Genomic DNA, 19,844 nt, shown 5'->3' on the forward strand with positions numbered 1-19,844 from the left:
ACAGCACTGAATAGAATCCTATTTTCTAGTATTCAAAAGAGCAATTAAAATTAAATTAACCACATACTAAATTGTAGTTTATTCTTCATATTTCTGCACACTACCCTTTTAGTACAGATCACGTTAGCATTCAGTAAGATTTTAACAGTGGTCTTTCCACTGTGTTACAGCCATTATTTCAAGTGATCTAGCTGGAAAAGAACAATTGTTACACTAATTCATAAAGGGTTAATTCATTTTTCAATTTATCTTCTTGTACAGGGAAGCACCAATTAGTACAATGATCTGCCTTAGTAATGAGGTTAATATTTCACCAGCTCATTGGACAGTAAAATTAAATTTTCATTTTTCTTCCTGAACAATTACAAAGGTTAACAAAATGAAAGTTAACTGCGAAGCACCCATTCCAGGAGGAATTTCCCTGGCCCTGACTGCAACTGGAGTCACGGGATAAAATTTAGATGCCGGTCCATGGCCTCCCCACTACACAGGTGACACGGTAACTTGGTGCAGCTTGGGCCAAATAATTTCACCCATAATGATTCAATTAAGTTTTAAAAGGTAAAAATAAAATAGCCACTCGCTTCTCTGGCTGAGAGCAATGATTAACATGTACTAAAACCCAGAACATATACCAATACAGCTTATTAAAACAAAATGACAGATTTACAATTATGCAACAGAAAACTACCAGAAATCTCTTTGTCCCTACTACTTTCAAGTAGGGTGAATAATAAAATGTTCCGTTATATACCTACCATTATTAAAGACAATATAGAAAACATTCTTTCAGACTTTAACCATCACCTTATTTAAGTACATCTGAGTTTCATATTTAACACAGGCTACATTTCATAATTTTCTTTTATGACCTGCAGATTTTATCTTACTCATCTACAATGTGTAGCTGAGGTTTTTCATGTGACAAAAATAATGAAAATTTTCATATATGAAAAATGTGTTGGTTTCTTTACCAGACAATAAGACTGACTTAAGGGTATTCCTTTAGGGAATTTAGTTAATATTCTAAATCCTATTTGCTAACAGAAGCTGGAAGTTAATTGAATATTCTCATTTTGTCTAGAGTTCTGACAGATCTTATACCTCAATGTATTCTTCAAAGAGCAGATAACTCAATCTTCTATTGTCATCTTAGGTTACTGCACGATGCTCTGATAAATATCAAATGTTATTTATTGTTGAGGCAATATGAAACTTCACTCTGACACACACTTAATTGTAAATGTGATTTTATCTAAGTTCAAAATATCCAGTATATGCTTGGTAATAAAGTTGTTGCAATCCCATATGACAAGCGTCTGCTGTCTGCTCTGACAAAATGAAGTAAAGGTTATGTGTATCCAAAATGACAACAGATATCTCTGGGTCTCACACTTTTCAGCTAGGTCAAGGAGCACAAGAACTAGTACATCAAAGTGCACATTTAAGAGAGCTGTTTCAAGGAGATAAAAACCTCATCAAAACTAAGATTACTGGATCCTATTTCTAGCCACCAGGTGCTTGGTGACATTTTCTGACAGATGAATAAATTGATACAGCTATTTATTATCATCAATACTAAGTCAGTCTATCTTAATACTAACGTTAGGTCACTTGAGCATTAAAATATGTGGAAATGTATGTTTGTGCTTATATAGTTACATATAAACAAATATATGCAAGCACACACAGGTTTGGAAGTAATAAAAAACAGTGATGCTGAAATGTTGTACAAAACACCATAAGAATGCGAAAACCTATTTGATAAAGCAATGTAAAAAATGAAATTTTAACTTTACTCCATCACTTCCACGTGAAAATTTTTTGAGTAGGAACAAAATTAATCCTGAAGAAATAATCAGAAAGCTGTTAAACTGAACACATTTTAAAAACAGGTTTTTGTATATATGTATCATTTGCAAGCAATGTAATTTAAATTGTATACTGCAACACTCATTGATGAAAAAAGCAATTGAATGTTGATGCCTTTTAGGAGTAAGAATTACAGATGTTAAAGAGTTATGGGAGTCAACTGCTCTGTTACTTCTTCCAAAACTTAAAAAGAATAGACATTTTAAACACAATCTTCCTGTTAGTAGTTAACGATTCCTAACTAGCAAGAAAGATATGCAATACCATATTTCAGTATATAACTTATAGCAAGTAAATGTTCTAAAGTGCTCCAAAATGCAAAATGTTCTAACAAAATTACCTTAAAATACTGATTTTCTTTAACAAATTATTTCTATTCCTTATTTTTTGTGAAGTGCCACAAGTGTATTAATTACTTTTCTTTCTTACTGAACTCACATATACTGTTGATAATATCCAACAAAAATAATTACTAAGGTGATTTGCATGACTATTTGCAATAAATCAGAAAAGTTCTTTGTGAACCTAAGGGTCTGCCATATCAGTTGAGACATTCTGATTAAGGGATTTCTTCAAGCTGTAAATATTTTCATGAATTTCAGTGAGGAGATGAGAAATTAAACCCATTCCTTGTGTTTGACATTTACCAAACTTTTAAAAACTAGTATGAAATGCCTTCAATGTAAATTTCTTTCTTGGAAGAAAAAAAACTTTACTGTATGGGGTTACAGTCTAGGTGACAACTGAGTGAAAACAGAGAAACAGAAATGCACCAACTCTCAGGCTTACCTCAAACTCAGCATGCTTGTGGACATCTTCAGCTCTTTGTCGGTTCAATATAAATTCTGCTTCATTTGCGACACGTACTATATGGTCTTTCATCGCATGACACAATAATCTAAAATAAGAAAAATCAAAATCAACCTTTGTATCTGAGGTACTTCAAATAAGCTATTTCAGCAGATTTAATTAAAATGGAAAAAGTTAAAATTAATGAAACTACTGTAATGCAACTGCCAATTAGTTGACATAAAAAGTTTAATTTTACCCAAAATTTTCTGCATTTGTGAAAGCACAGACAAATCATGTTATATGGAAAAAGTTTGCTATTTATTATTGAAGGGAAAAGTTCTTTATGGATGTACTATATTTCAAGTATGTTTTTAACAGCAGTCTCAATATGAAAATGAATATTATACTATTATTAAAAAACTAGACAACTGCTTAAACTCTTATTGATACCATTATATCATTAAATATAAATATTCCATTTTCAAAGTCTTAAAAAATCATGAGATTGCAGAAGATTTAAAATTCTATTAAAATTGCAAAATAATATAAGTATCTCTTAAATGTTTTTCAAACGCTGGAGTGAAAAGTACATCATGTTTCCAAGTTTTCATGGCATCAGAACTAGACAAATCTTACTTAAAAAGAAGGAAAAAATAGATTAAGATTGGACTGAGACTGAGGATGTCAATCAGACACCTTAAATTAAGACTCTTGTAAAGACCACCAAACACCACAAGATACATAATAAAATTGCAGCATAAACAACGTTGTGTTGTTAATAATGCTGATATCTTTTGGGCAGGAAGAATGGAAGCAATTGCTTTCTTGTCCCTACAGTCCATATCTGAGGTTGTCCGCTCTATTAAAAATTGCTTTGCTCTTCTTGTCAGCAGGGAGGAAATATCTTTCAGGATGCAAAGATCTGACAGGTCTGTTTAGGATCAGGAAGAACTGTTCCTCTTTGTGTCAAATTGCCATACAGTCTGGGATTTTCCTTCTTGCAGCATCAGGGAAACACATTTGATTTCAGAGATTCTTATATTAAGAATGTGAAATTTCTAGCAAATTCCACCTTAAGGTTGGTGTCTGGTGCTTAGAAGTGCCACAAATGAAAGTCGTGATTATTAGAAATGAAAACCATGATTATTAGACCTTATACCTATAAGATGGAAAGACGTGAACTCTATTCCTGCCTCCTTTGGTGTGTTCTACCATCTGTGAAGGAAGGAAATCACTTACCCTGAGCTAATGTTTATTATGGGTCTGTGGCATGGGAAGACATAAATGTTGGGGCCTCTGTTTGGAGATAATGACAAACGAGCTTGGATCAAGGTTTCACAGTGGACATTCATGCTTTTAATAAGCCTTTTTATTATATCTAACCCTTTGCGGTTCTTGAAAGCAAAAAGTTTTTGGCAAACTATAAGCTGAAAGACTAAAGTTGCCTCTGTTGTAGTCTTCAAAATTTAGCTTTATTTTTAATCTACCCTGCTGGAAGATATGCTTTAGTATTTTATTACTGTTAAGTATTTTATTACTGATAAGTGTTCAGATTTTTATTGTTTAGAGGTAAGTGTAGACCTGCCCTCGGATACGGCTTAGGAGTGAGCATTCATGACTTCAACAAGCTTTTCTAAAATGAGAAAATACTAGAAGTAAGTGTTTAACATCTCCAATCAAATTTTGCATCACAGGTCTTCCTGAACTTTTCCATATGACATTAATGGCCTGGAAGCAACTGGCTAGGATTTCAAAACTGAACACAGAGACTTCAAGTGTCTACTAGCTGTACATCCCTTCCTGAATGAATAAAATATTGAATAAATGGAGCACAGTGCAAATTCAGTATCTTTGAGCCAGCTGTGGTCCAGGCAGGATTTCTAGTTCCAAATGGCTTTAGGTGAAATCAATAGGTTTCGTAGGCACTCCCTGTCACCAAGAATTTGGTGAGAAAAGATCGATACTAACTTTGACCCACTGGGTTTATTATTTGGGACATCTGGGCATGGTTTTTATGCCTCAAAAAACAACCTAAGCTGCCTCTGTTCATGAGCAATGATAAATACATACTATCTTCATCTTAGTTGTATTTATCTGTAGTAAGAATTGTCCACATTCTCTGTGCCCATTTATGCACTAAAACACGTCAAAGGGACTTCAAATAGATTTCCAGAGAACGCTAATTTCCACAAGTTATAAATAAAGCTCTTTCCAGTGCTCAGAGAAAAGAGATATATATATATATATATATATATATAAAAGATAAAAAACAAAATAAAATCTGTTGACACTAGCCTCTGGTGCTTTACAGAAAACGAAAACGTGCAGCAGATGATTCAAATCAGCTGGCTGGAACTGCTGGTGATGCCAGCTGTACCTCCCAGCCCTCTAACGGACCTTTCTGCTCCAAAGACTAAGAGACCTGATGCATTTGGGAACAACTTCAGAGTTGCTGCAGCTTTTGGACAGCACATTAGGCAAACTAAGCCAGATTTCAGGTAACCTTGAAATACTGCAATTCTTCAGGGTCCAAAGTCAAGGAGATGACAAATAAGAAGGGACCAAGGAATATGCCTGAGCACTGGGTCCTGACTGCCTACAGCTCTCAAATCATTAGCTTGGCCCCCGCTCATTTTTTGGCTTGCTCTAACTTCCATCCAGAAAATGTATAGGCATGGTCCAAGGGACAGTTCGCTGAAGACACATCGATGCGACTGAATCAACTTAAACTCCCTCCAATGTTGCCCAAGAATGTTCTGCAGGTGTTTTCATACCAGACCCCAGCACACATAGAACACATCATTCTAGTGGGTAGCCTTCATGTTATTCCAAACAATCTGAACTAAACAGACAAAATAGTAATCATATCTTAAAGTGAAACAGGAACTGTACAGGCTTCAGGGAAGAGCTGGACTAAGTGCTACGTAGGGTGAATGAAGACACTCTGCTCTAGCAGGTGCTCACCTTAAGCAGTATGAACATAGGCCAGTCCAGGCTATTTGGTTTTATTTAAAACTACAGACATACCTGCTCTCTTCCTTTTTGTTTGTTGTCAAAAATCTTATCTATGGGATATTTCAGTGTTATTTCAACTGTGTCTAGCCACTTTTTTCATGCACTCTCATATTTCTATCACTGATTGTGATTTCTTCAAAAAAAAGATGAAAAATTGTTTGCATGGTAGTCAGCACATTGGGATTATGACAAAAGTGAGGCCACAGCCTATCAACACTATATAAATCATTAAATAATATTGTATCAATGTGTGCTAATAAGGGACATACTGTGATTCACTTACCTTAGGTGCTTGTATGCACCTAAGAGAACTTCAAAGACTAGGTAAACTGTGCTTTTGCATCTAGAAGACCATTAAGAATTACACTAGTCTTAAAATCGCTTGCCAGAAAGACAGACTTTTGAAAAAGAGAAGGGTTAAAATCTAAGCCATCATTTAGAAATCTTGCATGCTTCTAAAAGAAGCTTTGGCCTGGATGTTTTGATTTGTAAGTGCAAGGATGGAGGGCAGAAAACAGAAGCATAATGTGTCATCTTAGCTTTGAAAGGAAAGGCAGCTACTACAAGGTCAGGGAAGCAATGCCTTACAGAGGTTTTTTGCAAAGGAACTTGCTTATGTGCTGGATGTACTTGTTCAAGGAAACTTGCTACTTTTTGAAATACAAAAACACTACTTAAAAAGAATTTTTTGGTACTGATTTTTTCTTCTCACGGGAAGTTATCCTGTATTCTCAAACTATACTTCTACCAAGTAAAAGATGGCAAAAGTGCTATTACTGTTATATCTGGATTAAATCATAGCCAGCTCACCCTGGTTGAACCTCAAATTCATACAGGCACAGCACAACACAGCATACTGTCGTAACTGGGTTACACCTGATGAACGTGCGTGGTAATGTCATCATCCTTTGAATACTTACCAATTTATCTAAAACCTTACTAACTCAAACACATGGATGGCATAAGATTAAAAAAAACAAAACAAAACACGAAAGAAACCCCCTCAGACTTTTCTGGCATGAGAAAAAGTGCTTACAACTATGTTTAGGATTCTCAAAAAGACCCCAATAGAAATGATTCAGAAAGGATCCCAAACCAGGAAAAATCTCACACTCAGTAGTATCAAAGGCTGCCAGTATATATATAAAAAAATCTCCTTTCACACACTGCAAATAAGAGAAATGAACAAGGACCTCTAGGTCAGCAAATTCACTCCTTCACTGCAACATGCAGCTATGTCATACAAACTCTTTCATAAACTATCTTTAGTTTATGAAAGGCATTTTCATGAAATCTAGCTCATGAAATGTCTCTTCAGTTTATGAAAATGTGAAGAAGTTGCTTGCTTCCAGCACAGCTTTGGAAGGTCCTCTGAAGGTTAGACCCCTTTTACTCTCCAATCCAAATGTATTCTTCAGCTTTACTTTTATGCAAGTGTTGCCTTTAGGTTTACACAATTCTTCCTTCTGTTGACCTTCTGATATATCATCTATCCCTATTTTACTAGATTAAGTAAATGAGCTCTCTGACTTTTTGTATGGTGAAACAGTAAAAGAGATTGCCTGATTTTACGTTTTCTGCAACTGCACAGCCAAAACTGTCAGCAGTATTCTAGACAAGTTATAGTCACTATTGACATACTAACACTAATGCTGACTTATTTCAATGGAAACACCTTTTCTGATGAAATTTTGGAATTGTGTTTTCCTTTTTCTTAGCCCTATATTCTATGATTTTGTACAAGAAAATTTCAGTGATGGATTGATCTTTTACCTCCTCAGACATTTCCAAAAGATGAACCAACAGTCTAGCATATATTCTCAAGAATGTGCACTCCATGTACTGTTACATTATAAAATCTTTATGTACCATATTACATTGTATAATATTTACATTAATGCAGGTTTGACACCCACTCAATATATCCTGATTGATATTTCAGTCATCTGCCCAACTGTTTCTCATCTGCAGATTTTTATAGAGCACTCCCTTTTGGGGAAAAGTCTATCCTCTGCATCTTTCCAAAACCATCATCCTGTACTGGAGTAACCAATCCAAGTAAGAAGGAGGTCAAGGCACAAAATGCATATATACTTGCTAAACAGAGGGAAGATCTGAAGTTTGAGAGCAATACCATTTTTACACTCCTTTGGAAATAAAACATGTTCTTTAGTGAGATCTCCTTATCACTGACAACTGAACATTTGTTGTGACTGAATTATACCCCCTGTTCTCATTCACCCTTGTAAATCCTCATCCTGCCTTAGTAAGCACCACCCTCAAAAGACCTAGTAGATAGATTGATGCTGAGCCTGTGATGAATCAGGCCTTCTGGTCATCTTTATTAATCTCTACACAAGTAGTCCTCCCAAAGGGCTAAGGAATTGTATGAAAAGTGTCACCACAGGCTGGCTGTACTTTTTATAGTGTTTTCCAGTAATTCATGATTTACCAAAAGAAAAAAGGCATTAACCTAGAATAATGTTTGGCTTTATCCTGTGTGACCTTTTCTTCAGTTGCACCACTGAAACTCCTACCAGAATTGAAGCCAAGTGTGCTTCTGTGTCCTTCCCCAGCTAAGCTGATCTCAACCAGGATCTGACAACCAGCAAAAATCTTACCCCATTTAAGCGGCAATTCTTACCGCATAAGGCAGAGATTAAAAACGGACTTGGTAACTTACGGTTTCTCTTTACCAAGACAAGCTTGATTTCTATTAATGCCCACAGCTAAAACTCCCTTACTAGGAAATGGGTTTGATTTGTTTTTAGACTGAATCAAAGGAGTTTCAGTAAGGAATCTACCAACAAAGCAGTCTGAAATCTCTCCTGACTCAAATCCTGGTATACCTCTATGGGGAAATGAGCTTTCTGTACAGATAGCTGTGAAGTTTCCAGCTGAACATACGGAAAATGGAAGTAAAAACTAGAATTAAGATATGCTGGTACTTTAAAATAAGAATGACAGGGATTAAGTATCTGTAGGAATAAAAGTAAATGGCAGGCTCTCCTTTACCTAAATATCGAAGAGTTTCACACTCACAAGTGAGAGCAGACTGGGCGAGAGTACATCTCAGGACATGTCCATTCATAAATATGAATTATTTGCAAATGTTGTTTAGGAGTAGGTAAGAAGTTATTCTAAATCAATGTGGCTTGCTTTCCTGACTTCTGTCCTCAGCAAGGTTACTTTAGAAGTCCAGAGTGCTTACAGGTTAAAGGAAATTGTGAAAAAGTACATGTAATCAATCAGAAGCCCCTGTTTTTCAGATACTGGGGTTTAAAAAGGCTGGATTGCAGACTTCCACATTCCAAGAATTCATCCAGGTAAATAGCCAGAGCCTGGGAGAATTATTATTATTATTATTATTATTTTTAGAGTTTTGGAAAGAGACAGTGATAAGACTATACCCAAACTGTCTTGGAAACATGTGAAAAACATAAAATGTTTGCAACACATTTAGATGTGGATTGGGACAGGTTGTGACAACCAGTGCTGTTTATACATCTATCAGAATTGAAAGATGAAAACTCGTATCTCACTAACTATTCTAAACTGACTTTGCTATCCTGTACTCAGTTCTTCCTGGTAATAATCTCACACAGAGAGAAAGAAGGCTCATAGCTGTTACGCTGCTAGATAAAACAACTGTGCTTATGTTACCCAATCTTTCTTTCATTTGAGATAAACTAAAAAAGCAGATCATTCCCAAGCAGCAATTTTCAAAACAGATTACAAAATGAACATTTGTTATAATTTAGCTAAGGTCTTGTTTCCTCTACTCATTCCTGAAGTTCTGCCAACTCACATGTCCAGGGAAACAGATGTTTCTCTGACTTACTTTCATCAGATGCCCATAGCTTAATTTTTCCAAGAAGCAGCCTGGAAATATGCCACTTTTTCACCAAACACAGTTGTTTTGACAATTATTACTCTTAATGGCATTCATAAGAAATGAAACCTATCGTTGCACTTAGTATCTATTATAGGATTCATAAACTGGTCTAACTTGAAGAGTTTGAAGTTCTACAAGATGCAGTACTGCTATACATACTTTGAAAGTAAATTCCTATAAAGTTTAGAAGGTAACGTCTAACACAGAAGTCTGATTTCTAGCAAAAGGGCAGTGATGAAGAATTTACTAGAGAAAAGTTTGAAATTATAGCATGCAAAGACTGGCTACTGGACTACATCATGAGCACACTGGCAAGATAAAACTTCATGTAGGGTAACTATTAATGTTTCAGAAACCCCACAGAAGCTTAATGGACTCAGAGTTGACAATGAAGAATCTATTCCAATCTGCATAAAGATTTTCTATTTTGCATAAGAATTTTCTAAATCAAGAGGAATCTCTTTGAAAGAGTGACCAGCCAGTAAAGACACAAGACCAGCAGTTACAACTGAAATGGCCTGCATCTCACAAGGAGCCTCCCCTTTGAGATATGACTGGATCAGACAAAGCTAGAAGGTGAGAGGATGCCTCAAAACCTCTAACAGATTAACAGAACTCCAGGTGTCCTGACGCCACAAGTACATAGATGGTTACCATAACAATGTATGCTTTGTCTCACACAACCTGACTATTAGTCTGGAGGTAGGGCAAGGACAGCTGTAGTAAAGAATATGAGATTATAAAAAAGCACATCTAGCAGGGACCTCAAGCTCACACCTCAGCTAGAGCAGAAATACAGACATCCAGTGTCCAGCTTTATAGAAGTATCTATAACAGGAATCCTCTACCGATGGAAGATGACATTTAGGATGAATTTCCATAAAACAGCCACTCACACTTGATAACGGATTCATCCAATCAAAAAGTTATACTTGGTGAGGGTGACCACACAGCAACAGAATTTGGTTACATCTGTCAAAGACAGAATAATCAAACACCTTTGTTCTTATTTATGTATTGTATCTAAGTGCTACTGCTTCCCCAGTGCTATTTTCTGCCTGGATTTGCATATATTGGATTTTGTACACCAGACTGGAATCCTTTGCTAGTTGTTCTGGTAGCCCTCAGCTACATAACATCCATGACATCTGAAGACCAAGTATCTTGCATTCCTGGATGATTCAGGTGAGCTCCCCATTCTGACCTCAAGGTTCCTGTGATCAAGATCATTGTCAAGACAGAAACAAGGAACAGCACCCTTCCTCCATCCTTCTCGGACCCAACTACTAAACGAGTTCTTCAAGGGGTATCTAGGGAACCAACTGTAAATGCACGTCATAAATCAAATATGGCAAATGGCACCATAGATATACCTTTTAACACAGGGCCTGAACATTTAAGTATTGCAGACAGTGAATAATGACTGTGAGCTCATTTACCACAAACCAAACATATCAGAACTGCCAAACTGCAAAAGAGGATGTCCAAAAGAAAATTTGCTCCAGTTACCCAACAATCTTAGTTGAGGTAACATGGAAAGAATGTAAGTAAGTCTTTATTAGCCTCCTTTCAGGATTTAATCAGCAATTCATCTAAATTTAAACAAACACAAATTTCCAGTCTATTTAAACATTCTTCTACTCTTTCCAGGAAATTAGTGAAACCTCTCAACAAAACAAGGTTTAAAGGAAAAGGGCCTCCTGTGAATTTTAAGTATGCTTGGAGGTCCAGGTAGGTGGATATGCAAAAGTACATATTTTCATGGTTAAAGGCAGAAAGCAGACTTAGGTACAGAGATGAAATTACAGAAACAAAGCTTATGATTTAAAATCTGAGATGAAATAGTCTCATGTTTCCTCAAATTTATATTATGAGCAGACTACTCCTGCTATTTAAAATGAGGAAATTCTGTAAAAAATAAAGAAAAATATTTTAAATGAAGGGACAAGGTCATCTCATTAAAGAGGTGAGCGCTGTGAACACATAAAGGGGGAAGGAAATTGAAGATGAGGATAGGGATCCAGTTCTGAAAAACTAATAGATAATGATCTGTAACCTCCATCTCTTAGGCAGGATAGACCCCTGAGATACTCTACTTGTCAAAGGCATCAAGGTAGAGTACAACCAACTAACCACAACCCTTGTAGCCCCATTGTGTAGCCGGTTTTCCACCTAATTTAGTTGTCCATCCATTTAGAATGTAGCATTCTAACTCTAATACATGAGTATTGTGGGACACAGTGGGAAACCTTGCCAATGTCAAGGTAAATGATGTTCACTGCTCTCCTCGTGTCCACAAATCTAGTTGTTTTATCATAGAAGAGAAACAGGTTGGTCAGGGATGGTTTAGCTTTTGTAAATCTATGTTAACTGTTCTCATTTACCTTCTCCTTCATGCGGCCACAAATGTGTTCCAAAAGGACTTGCTACATGATTTTCCAAGGGACAGAAGAAAAGCTGACCAACTTATACTTCTCTGGCTTTTGTGGACTATTATAAAAATGGGTGCAACATTTGCCTTTCTCTAGGCACCTGTGACCTGCCCCAGTTTCCTTGACTTTTCAGAGACAATAGTGATCAGCCTTGCAAGGACTTTCACTACCATCAGATGTACTCCATCAGGTATTATGGACTTGCATGGGACGAGTTGTCTCAAGGAATCCTTGATTCAATCCTCATCCACTGCTGATAGTTCTCTTCCTTGAACCCTTTCACTAAAGACAGAGGCTCGAGAAAGCTTGGTGAAGACTGAGGCAAATAAGGCATTGAGCATCTTGGTCTTATCTGTGACTAAATCATCCATCCCATTCAGCAACAGGACACATTTTCCTTGGTCGGCCTTTTACTAATGAGTGGTAGAAGCTCTTGTTGCCCTTGATATCTCTTCCAAGTCTCATTTCCAGCTGAGCATTGACCTTTCTGACAACATTCCTTACCTGCTCAAGAAATGTTGTTAAATTCCTCCTTTCTAGCCTGCTTCCACTTCCACCTCCTATGTAGTCTCTTTTTGCACCAGAGCTCTACTGTAATTTCCTTGGTTAGCCAAACCAGTCTCTTGATACATCTACTTTTTTTCCTGTTCTTGCACTTGGATGATGCTGTACTGAAAAGCCTACCACCTTTCCAGAGCTCCCTTGACTGCCACATCTGCCTCCCATGGGATCCTACCTATCAGTTTCCTAAATAAGGTAAAATCCGCACTCATGAAATCCATACTCTGCTACTCTCCATCCTCACTTCCCTTAGGATCTTGAACTCCACTATTTCATAGTAACTTCAGCGAAAGGTGCCATTAATACCACATTCAAAACCAATTCTTGCTCGCTAGTAAATAGCAGATCCAGCTGTGTGTCACTCTTGGTTGGCTCATCTTGTGTCAAGAAGTCATTCCCAGCACCTTCCAGAAATCTTCTTGACTGCATGCATCCCACCTTGTTGCACTTCTAGAGGATGTCAGGAAGGTTAAAGATCCCCATGAGAACTAGGGTTTGTGATCCAGATACTTCCTCAAATTGTTTAAAGAATGCTTCTTCTTTTCCCTCACCCTGAATGGGTGGTCGGTAACAAACTCTCACCATGATGTCACCCTTACTGGACTCTCCTCTCGTCCTGTCCTACAAGTTATCAACCAGACCACCACCCATCCTGCTGAAGAGCTCCACATATCTGAGCTGCTCCTTCGCAGAGAAGGCAACGCTCCCTCCTTGCTTTCTCTGCCTGTCTTTCCCAAGGAACTTGTATCTGTCCATTGCAGCATTTCTGTCATGCAGTGCAGGCTGTCCCACCAAATCTCATTCATTCCAGTGATGTCATAGTTTTGTGACTGCATGTGGAGTAATTTCTACTGCTAGTTTCCCAAGCTGTACGCATTTGTGTACATATTTACTTGAGGCAGGTGCTCCTATCTTACCTCTTGTTCTCATCACCCTGCACCCTTCGCTTTTGACCTCATCCATCACCACCCTACTTAAATGTGCGTTGTAGTCTCCCTCCCACATAATTCCTAAAGACCTCTTTTCATGTCTCTTTTACAGCCAACATTGCAGATGCATCCAGCTCTTAAATTAAGAAGCCTACTTATGTGTATACCCTAATGTAAATCTGAAATCCTAACTAAGCTGCAATCAGTGAAGCTCTTGACGTGTGTGATACCCTCAACATCACATATTCATAGCATAAGACTGATTAAAAAGAAGCATAAAGTTCAGGATCATAACCAGGAAGTCTCTAAATCTTTCAGGTATATTATAGACAGTGTTATTCTATACTTCCAAATTAAACATTTTTGCATATGTTTTCCTTGAAAGTATTAATTTAAATCTATAGTCAGATACTCTTGTTATACTAAAAATTGTTATAACAGTTCCTGTTTTTAGAAAGCTGTATCAGAGTGTTTGTATGCTGAATTCTACAAATATGTGTCATTCAGACATTCCTAACAAAATATTATCTAAACCAAGAACTAACAAACACAGTAAATCAACTGATTTAAAATGAAAATGCAATTTATTAAAGTGACAGGAATGTAGGTTTTGTTTTTTTTTTTTTACTAAAACTGAAATATTTTATTTCAGAACATTTCTAATAAAGTCAAAGATCAGAAAGGCACTTGAAACGTTTCAAGCAGAAACGACTAAAGTTAGGTACTCGGAAAATCACCTTATAGCATCCATATATTAAAACAGCCAGACATCTAACTGAAGATTATAAAAACTATGATCCTCTGCATTACATCTGAACCTTTTCCTCCATGCTCAAAAGAAAAAGCTTCCTCAAAACTGTTGATTTATTACCTAGGTCTCTCAAAATCTTATCCAGAAAGTCCTTCAAAATATTCTTAGTCTTCATTTTCCTTTTAATAATTTAAAATTCAATCATTATTGCACAGCGATTATATGCAATTTTACATCCCATTAACCCTGCTTTGTTTTAATTATAAAGATCCTTTGTTAGATTCCTTTAAATGATCCAGTTTATAATTTCAGGTTATCCTAGGGAGCACTTTAATTCAGCTGCACATTCATCAACTGTTTATGTCCTGTTAATTGTTGACAACTGCACAATTGCATTCTCTAGCTATGATTGATGAATTGCATTCACAAGTTTAGCTATTAAGTAGAATAAATATTTATAACAATTTCCAGTTAAAAGATTGTTATCTTTATGCCCGAAAGGGTAAATTAAAAACAAATGCACTGATTGCAAAGAATAGCGTTCTAGTAATGCACACACACTTGTTCTAAAACACCTTTCTGACAAAAGTACATGGAGGAACATGTGCCTAAGGGCAGTTTGATTAGACATTCCTGTGATGGGATTTAAGTAGAAGTTCTTAAATACTACTTTGTTTTAAAAGTTTTTGTTAGAGGGGAGTAGAGGGTCCACTGACATCTTCACACCTGACTGCTAAAAATAGGCAGATGTAGAATTTGTTCAGAATGAGCATTTTATCAATAGTGAGCATGCAATAATATCTGAACTCACCAGGCTGGCTGAGAAAATAAAAAAGGTCAAAATGGGATTGTATATTACTATCCAAGAACATAAGCTTACTATAATTATTCAGTCTATTACCATGTAATATTTATTGCATAATGTGCAGTATATGATCCACTCAGGTGAGCCCTATTATGGTGTAAACTCATATTGCCACTTTGTAGCAAGAAGAATTTCCAATGAAAGGACTACACTTCCAACTGCTATATTGTGGTGTAAGTTCAGTGTGCGCAGGGAATCTAAGAGAAGTTACACCAACCAAAAATTGGGTAATAAGCTACATGCTCATGTTTTGCAGATACTCATATTCCTATATTCCTGTACTCTGATGTTTTCTAAACTTCATTTTAAATGAATGCATGATTTAACCACTGAAATATCAGCTAGACAAAAAATATCCTATAATAAAGAGAAGATCTGATACTTCAGTGAAAAAAAGAAACCACACATAAAATGACAACATCTCTTCAACAGGCATATTGCTGTATTTTTTTTTTTTTCAGCTGCACATATCAAGACATCTAGATTCAAATGGCTTTAATGTACTGGCCAATACGAGTCACACACATTACACAAGTGGCTCCATTTGTGTTTGGCATTCCCCTACCAGGAAGGCCAAAGAGTCCCCCTCTGCTGCCCAGCCTGCTGGCTGGAAGTACTGACAAACATTGCACAGACTAGAAGATACATACGGAATTAAAATTACTTGAGGATTGATAATAAAGTATCTTAACAATTTTCAAAACCAAGGCAGGTCTTCTAAACATAATGTCCTGTGTGTTTTACAGGACTTAAATTGAACCAGGAATTCTAGATAAAATAATTCCTCATGAAATGATAGTATAGAGAAGTGCATCTGTACAATGAATGCTGTGCTTCTAAAACAGATGGAGCAGCAGATGGGTTTACAGATTGGGCTCCCTGGACTGTCTGGGTAAAACAACCTGGCTGCTCTGGAAAACGGTGGTTCAATTCTCAAATAAACCCAAACCTATACACAGTTCATGGAGCTCTACTGCCTTCTGTCAATAAACAAAATTTTCAAAATTTACACATTTCCAGATGAAATATTTACTATATAAAGTAGCTATATAATAAATCTCTTAATTAAAATGGCTTTTTCACAATCTTTTTGGAACAGATGGTGAGGAAGTATTATCACCCAATGGAATAAATGCAAAATGACTACTTGTTCAAAAGCTTTAAAATTCATTACCTTCCTTCATTGATGAGCTCAATAAATGCAAGTCCTGCATTCTTCTGAATAGAATTTTGCCATTCCTAAGAAGATAAAATATAACATGATCAACACCCAAGGATTTTAAACCACATTTCTGAAGCTGACCCTGATGACTTCCTGAGGAGCTTGAATTTAGGCTGAACTTCTTAATTTAACGTTTTGTTTGTTTGTTTGTTTTTCCCCAAAGAAGAATGACCTGATCATTTAATAAGTGTAATTCATTCTGATTTTCAAATAAGTTTTAGGTGGTCATGTTTTCTGTTTCACCCTTAAGCAAGCTTTAGTTTCCTTGTCTAGAGAATATAAAAATACGTCGTGTTTCTCCAATTCATACAGTTGCCCAACTAACATATTAAGTGCAACAAAGTATGGCAGCAGTCATTCCTTCACGTTGCTTCACTGTTACACCTTGTACATTTTATCATATAGGGCAGGCAATAATCTATATACCATCCACCCCTCCTTGAGTTCAATCTTTGTTTCTTCCACATTATAAATGAAAACAAAACCAGTCGCTAATAACAAATTGAGTTTTTTCAATTCTTTTACCATTAACATGAATTTCCAAGATAAACTTTCAAAACTGATTTAAACCACGTAACAGATATTAAAAGATAACAAATTTTACTTCATGTACCACTAAGTTAAAGAGAAAATTCTCAATGCATCACAAACAGCTTTTTGCCATACAACCCATTGGCTCTATCACACCAACAGATTTCTGATAATTGAGATGCAAAAAGGTTGAACTACCTCTCTAGCAAGTAAAGATTACTTTCTTTTGTGATAATTCCTTAAAACTTTTCTTTAAGAGTAATAAACATTTCCTTTTCATCATACAGAAAAAAAATTCAAAATACAATAGCTGGATTACATTTCAGAGAGAAATTATGTAGTCTGAGACCACGTTATAAACAAAAATGGGTAGACACAGTTACAGAACTATTCTGCCTTACATTTCATTTCTTCCAGGACTAGAAAATCAGGCAGAAATTCCCAATGCTTGTTTCCTGATATGGGCAAAAAAAAGATAACTTTGCACAGATAAGGAAATTTTTCTCAAAGAATAGTTGTGAAAACTAGTCACTAATCAGCAAGGTGCTTCTTACTGATCCTATGAAAATTCACAGATTTCATCAAGTCATGCATCTTAAAAAAAACCCAAGAACAATAATCTTGTATTCATGATAGGTTTTATAAGAGGCAAGCTACCAAAATACCCAAATAATGAACATACTCTTAACCCATTACTGAGCAGGTAAATTCTGATTAGGGAAGATGGATTACCAGCACTCAAGCCTCTAGCTTGTGGGCTAGAAAACCATTGTAACAGGTCCTTTCTTCAGTGCTGTTGATTTTTCTCTTTTCCAAATCCAGTAACCGAAGCAAGCCTAATGATCTAGTTTTTGGATACAACTAAATCACCCCTGTATAGTACAAAGTCACTCTGAGAAACTAAGAAGGAAAGGATTCAATTGCCTAAACATAGGCACCTAGTGCCATTTTAAGAAGCAACAGCCTGGATTACAGATACTATTTGAGGTGTAGCGTTATTTTTTTTTTTTTTTTAATCAGAGCCTTTTACTGTACACTATAAAAACCCCTATTAGCATTTTCTTTTGAGATGATTTTCTGCACCACAGCTACTATAACTTTGCAGTCAGGAAACCAGAACTAGTGTGACTACAATTCAGGAAAGAAGTTGAAAAGAGAGAAGAAAAAAAAAAAAAGCTTCCTAAGACAGCTAGAAGAAAGCATGCTAATTATATTTTTTAAGAGAGACAGGGGGTCTACCTGTGTCTGCAAAAGACCGAGAGATTCTTGCAAGTCTTTTGTCAGATCTTCGTGCTCAGTGCAAATGTTGCGGATACTGCAGGACATCCAAAATGGCTAACTGAATCTCACTTTTAGGTGAGATATCTTAAAGTGCCTAAAGAGCCATTAGATACCCAATTTGGAAGCAAACAAATCTCTTCTTATGTCTCCATAGGTGGAAAATCTCATCAATTTATCCAAACTAGTTATTCACAATAAAAATGTGTGAAACCTGCCCAGCTATCTACCAAAAACTAGTGGAAAACATAATGATGCGGAAACAGAAAGAAAGCAAGATTCATGGTTCATGCATTGCTTCACTACAAACTTGCTACTACAAACTTCACTATAAACTCCCAACTCTCCATTAATCCACAGATAAGGGAGTAATTATTACTACTACAATTTCCTCTCAGTTTTAGGCATAATTTAATATAACAAATGCATGATCCTGAGAGGTGAACTGTACTTGTGAAGAGGCACCTGGTTTTCTTTTTTCCGGTTTCTTTTTAAAAGACCAAACAATAAACTGAAATACTTAGAAATGTCACAATTCAGATGACTGCATGCACTTTAAGAACTGGATTAAGATGTGGAGTTATATGCTCAAAGAATGTACAGCAATTTTGTTTATATTATCTTAGATTCCACAGAAAATCTTTCACACCCTCAAGATGGAAGAAGCAAAAAGATTAACACCAACTGTAATGAACGCAGTGACGGTGGTCGGAAAATTTACGCTATAGGCAAGTAGAATCACAGCATAGGATATTAGCAGCTAAGTGTTTGAATGAGTGCACTACACCTCAGGTGGTTTTGGTGTAGTTCATATCCTGAATCTTCTGGGCCATAAAATAAGAGCTTTAACTTTATTCATGTTGAAACAAATAAAAAAAAATGTCTTCATACACAATAACTAAACATTATAACTTTAGACATTCAGTTCAATTACTGTCCAGTATGGCTATGTTCTACGTATTTTGTATTATGCAAACTTCTATTGAAGACATAAAAAATGTACTAAATTATTATGATATTGGCAATTGCCATCCCCCTGCCCTCACCTAACTTGTCCTCCTCTATGCTATTGTTGCTTGAAAAACATCACTGCACATTCCCTGACAGAAGGTTCAGACTGAATCTTGTTATGAAACTATCCATGCAGAGGAAGACAAGAGATGAATAAAACTAGGATAAGAGCAAAAGGCTAAAAATTCTAAATAACGAACCATAACACAGTACAGTACAGTTGGGTTTTTTTTCTTTCAAATCAGGACGTACATTTTCTTATTCTGTGATATTCTTACAACTTTTACTTCTGAGTGTATTTTCCTAGTCCTATTTCTTTAAAATTCTCCAATCCCTGGTACACTAAAAAAACCACCACCACCACTACCAACAAAAAAACCCCAAAGAGGCCAGACAGTATCAATAAATTTAGGAACATGTTAAATTGATACCAGAAAATTTGCATAGGTAAAAAAATAATAGTGAAGGAGCAAAAAAGGAACAACTAGGCTTGGCATGTTAAGAACTTTTTTTTTAGTTTACATTATACTTCTTTCCAAATCAACTTTTGCTTACAATCATTTTTTAATTTTTATTCATGATGATTAGAAAATGTCTTTTAAAAAATCTTGTGATAATATTAAAAATTAAATAATAAATCTGACATAAGATCTTTATAAAAAAAGGCATAGTGATTCTCAGAGTTTTCAT

General features: G+C 36.0%; 1 protein-coding gene across 12 annotated transcripts in view; it reads right to left on the minus strand.

Annotated features, from left to right (window-relative positions):
• Positions 1 to 19,844, minus strand: part of NBEA (neurobeachin) — a 509,812-nt gene that overhangs the window by 236,401 nt on the left and 253,567 nt on the right. For all 12 annotated transcript variants that reach the window (XM_069808013.1, XM_069808012.1, XM_069808005.1 and 9 more), the window contains 2 exons: positions 16,287 to 16,351; positions 2,662 to 2,770 (listed from right to left, as the gene is read on the minus strand). In XM_069808013.1, coding sequence (XP_069664114.1) covers positions 2,662 to 2,770; positions 16,287 to 16,351 — 174 coding nt within the window. The remainder of the gene's footprint in view (positions 1 to 2,661; positions 2,771 to 16,286; positions 16,352 to 19,844) is intronic.

This window comes from Haliaeetus albicilla, chromosome 20 (genome assembly GCF_947461875.1).
Source record: "Haliaeetus albicilla chromosome 20, bHalAlb1.1, whole genome shotgun sequence".
NCBI lineage: Eukaryota > Metazoa > Chordata > Aves > Accipitriformes > Accipitridae > Haliaeetus > Haliaeetus albicilla.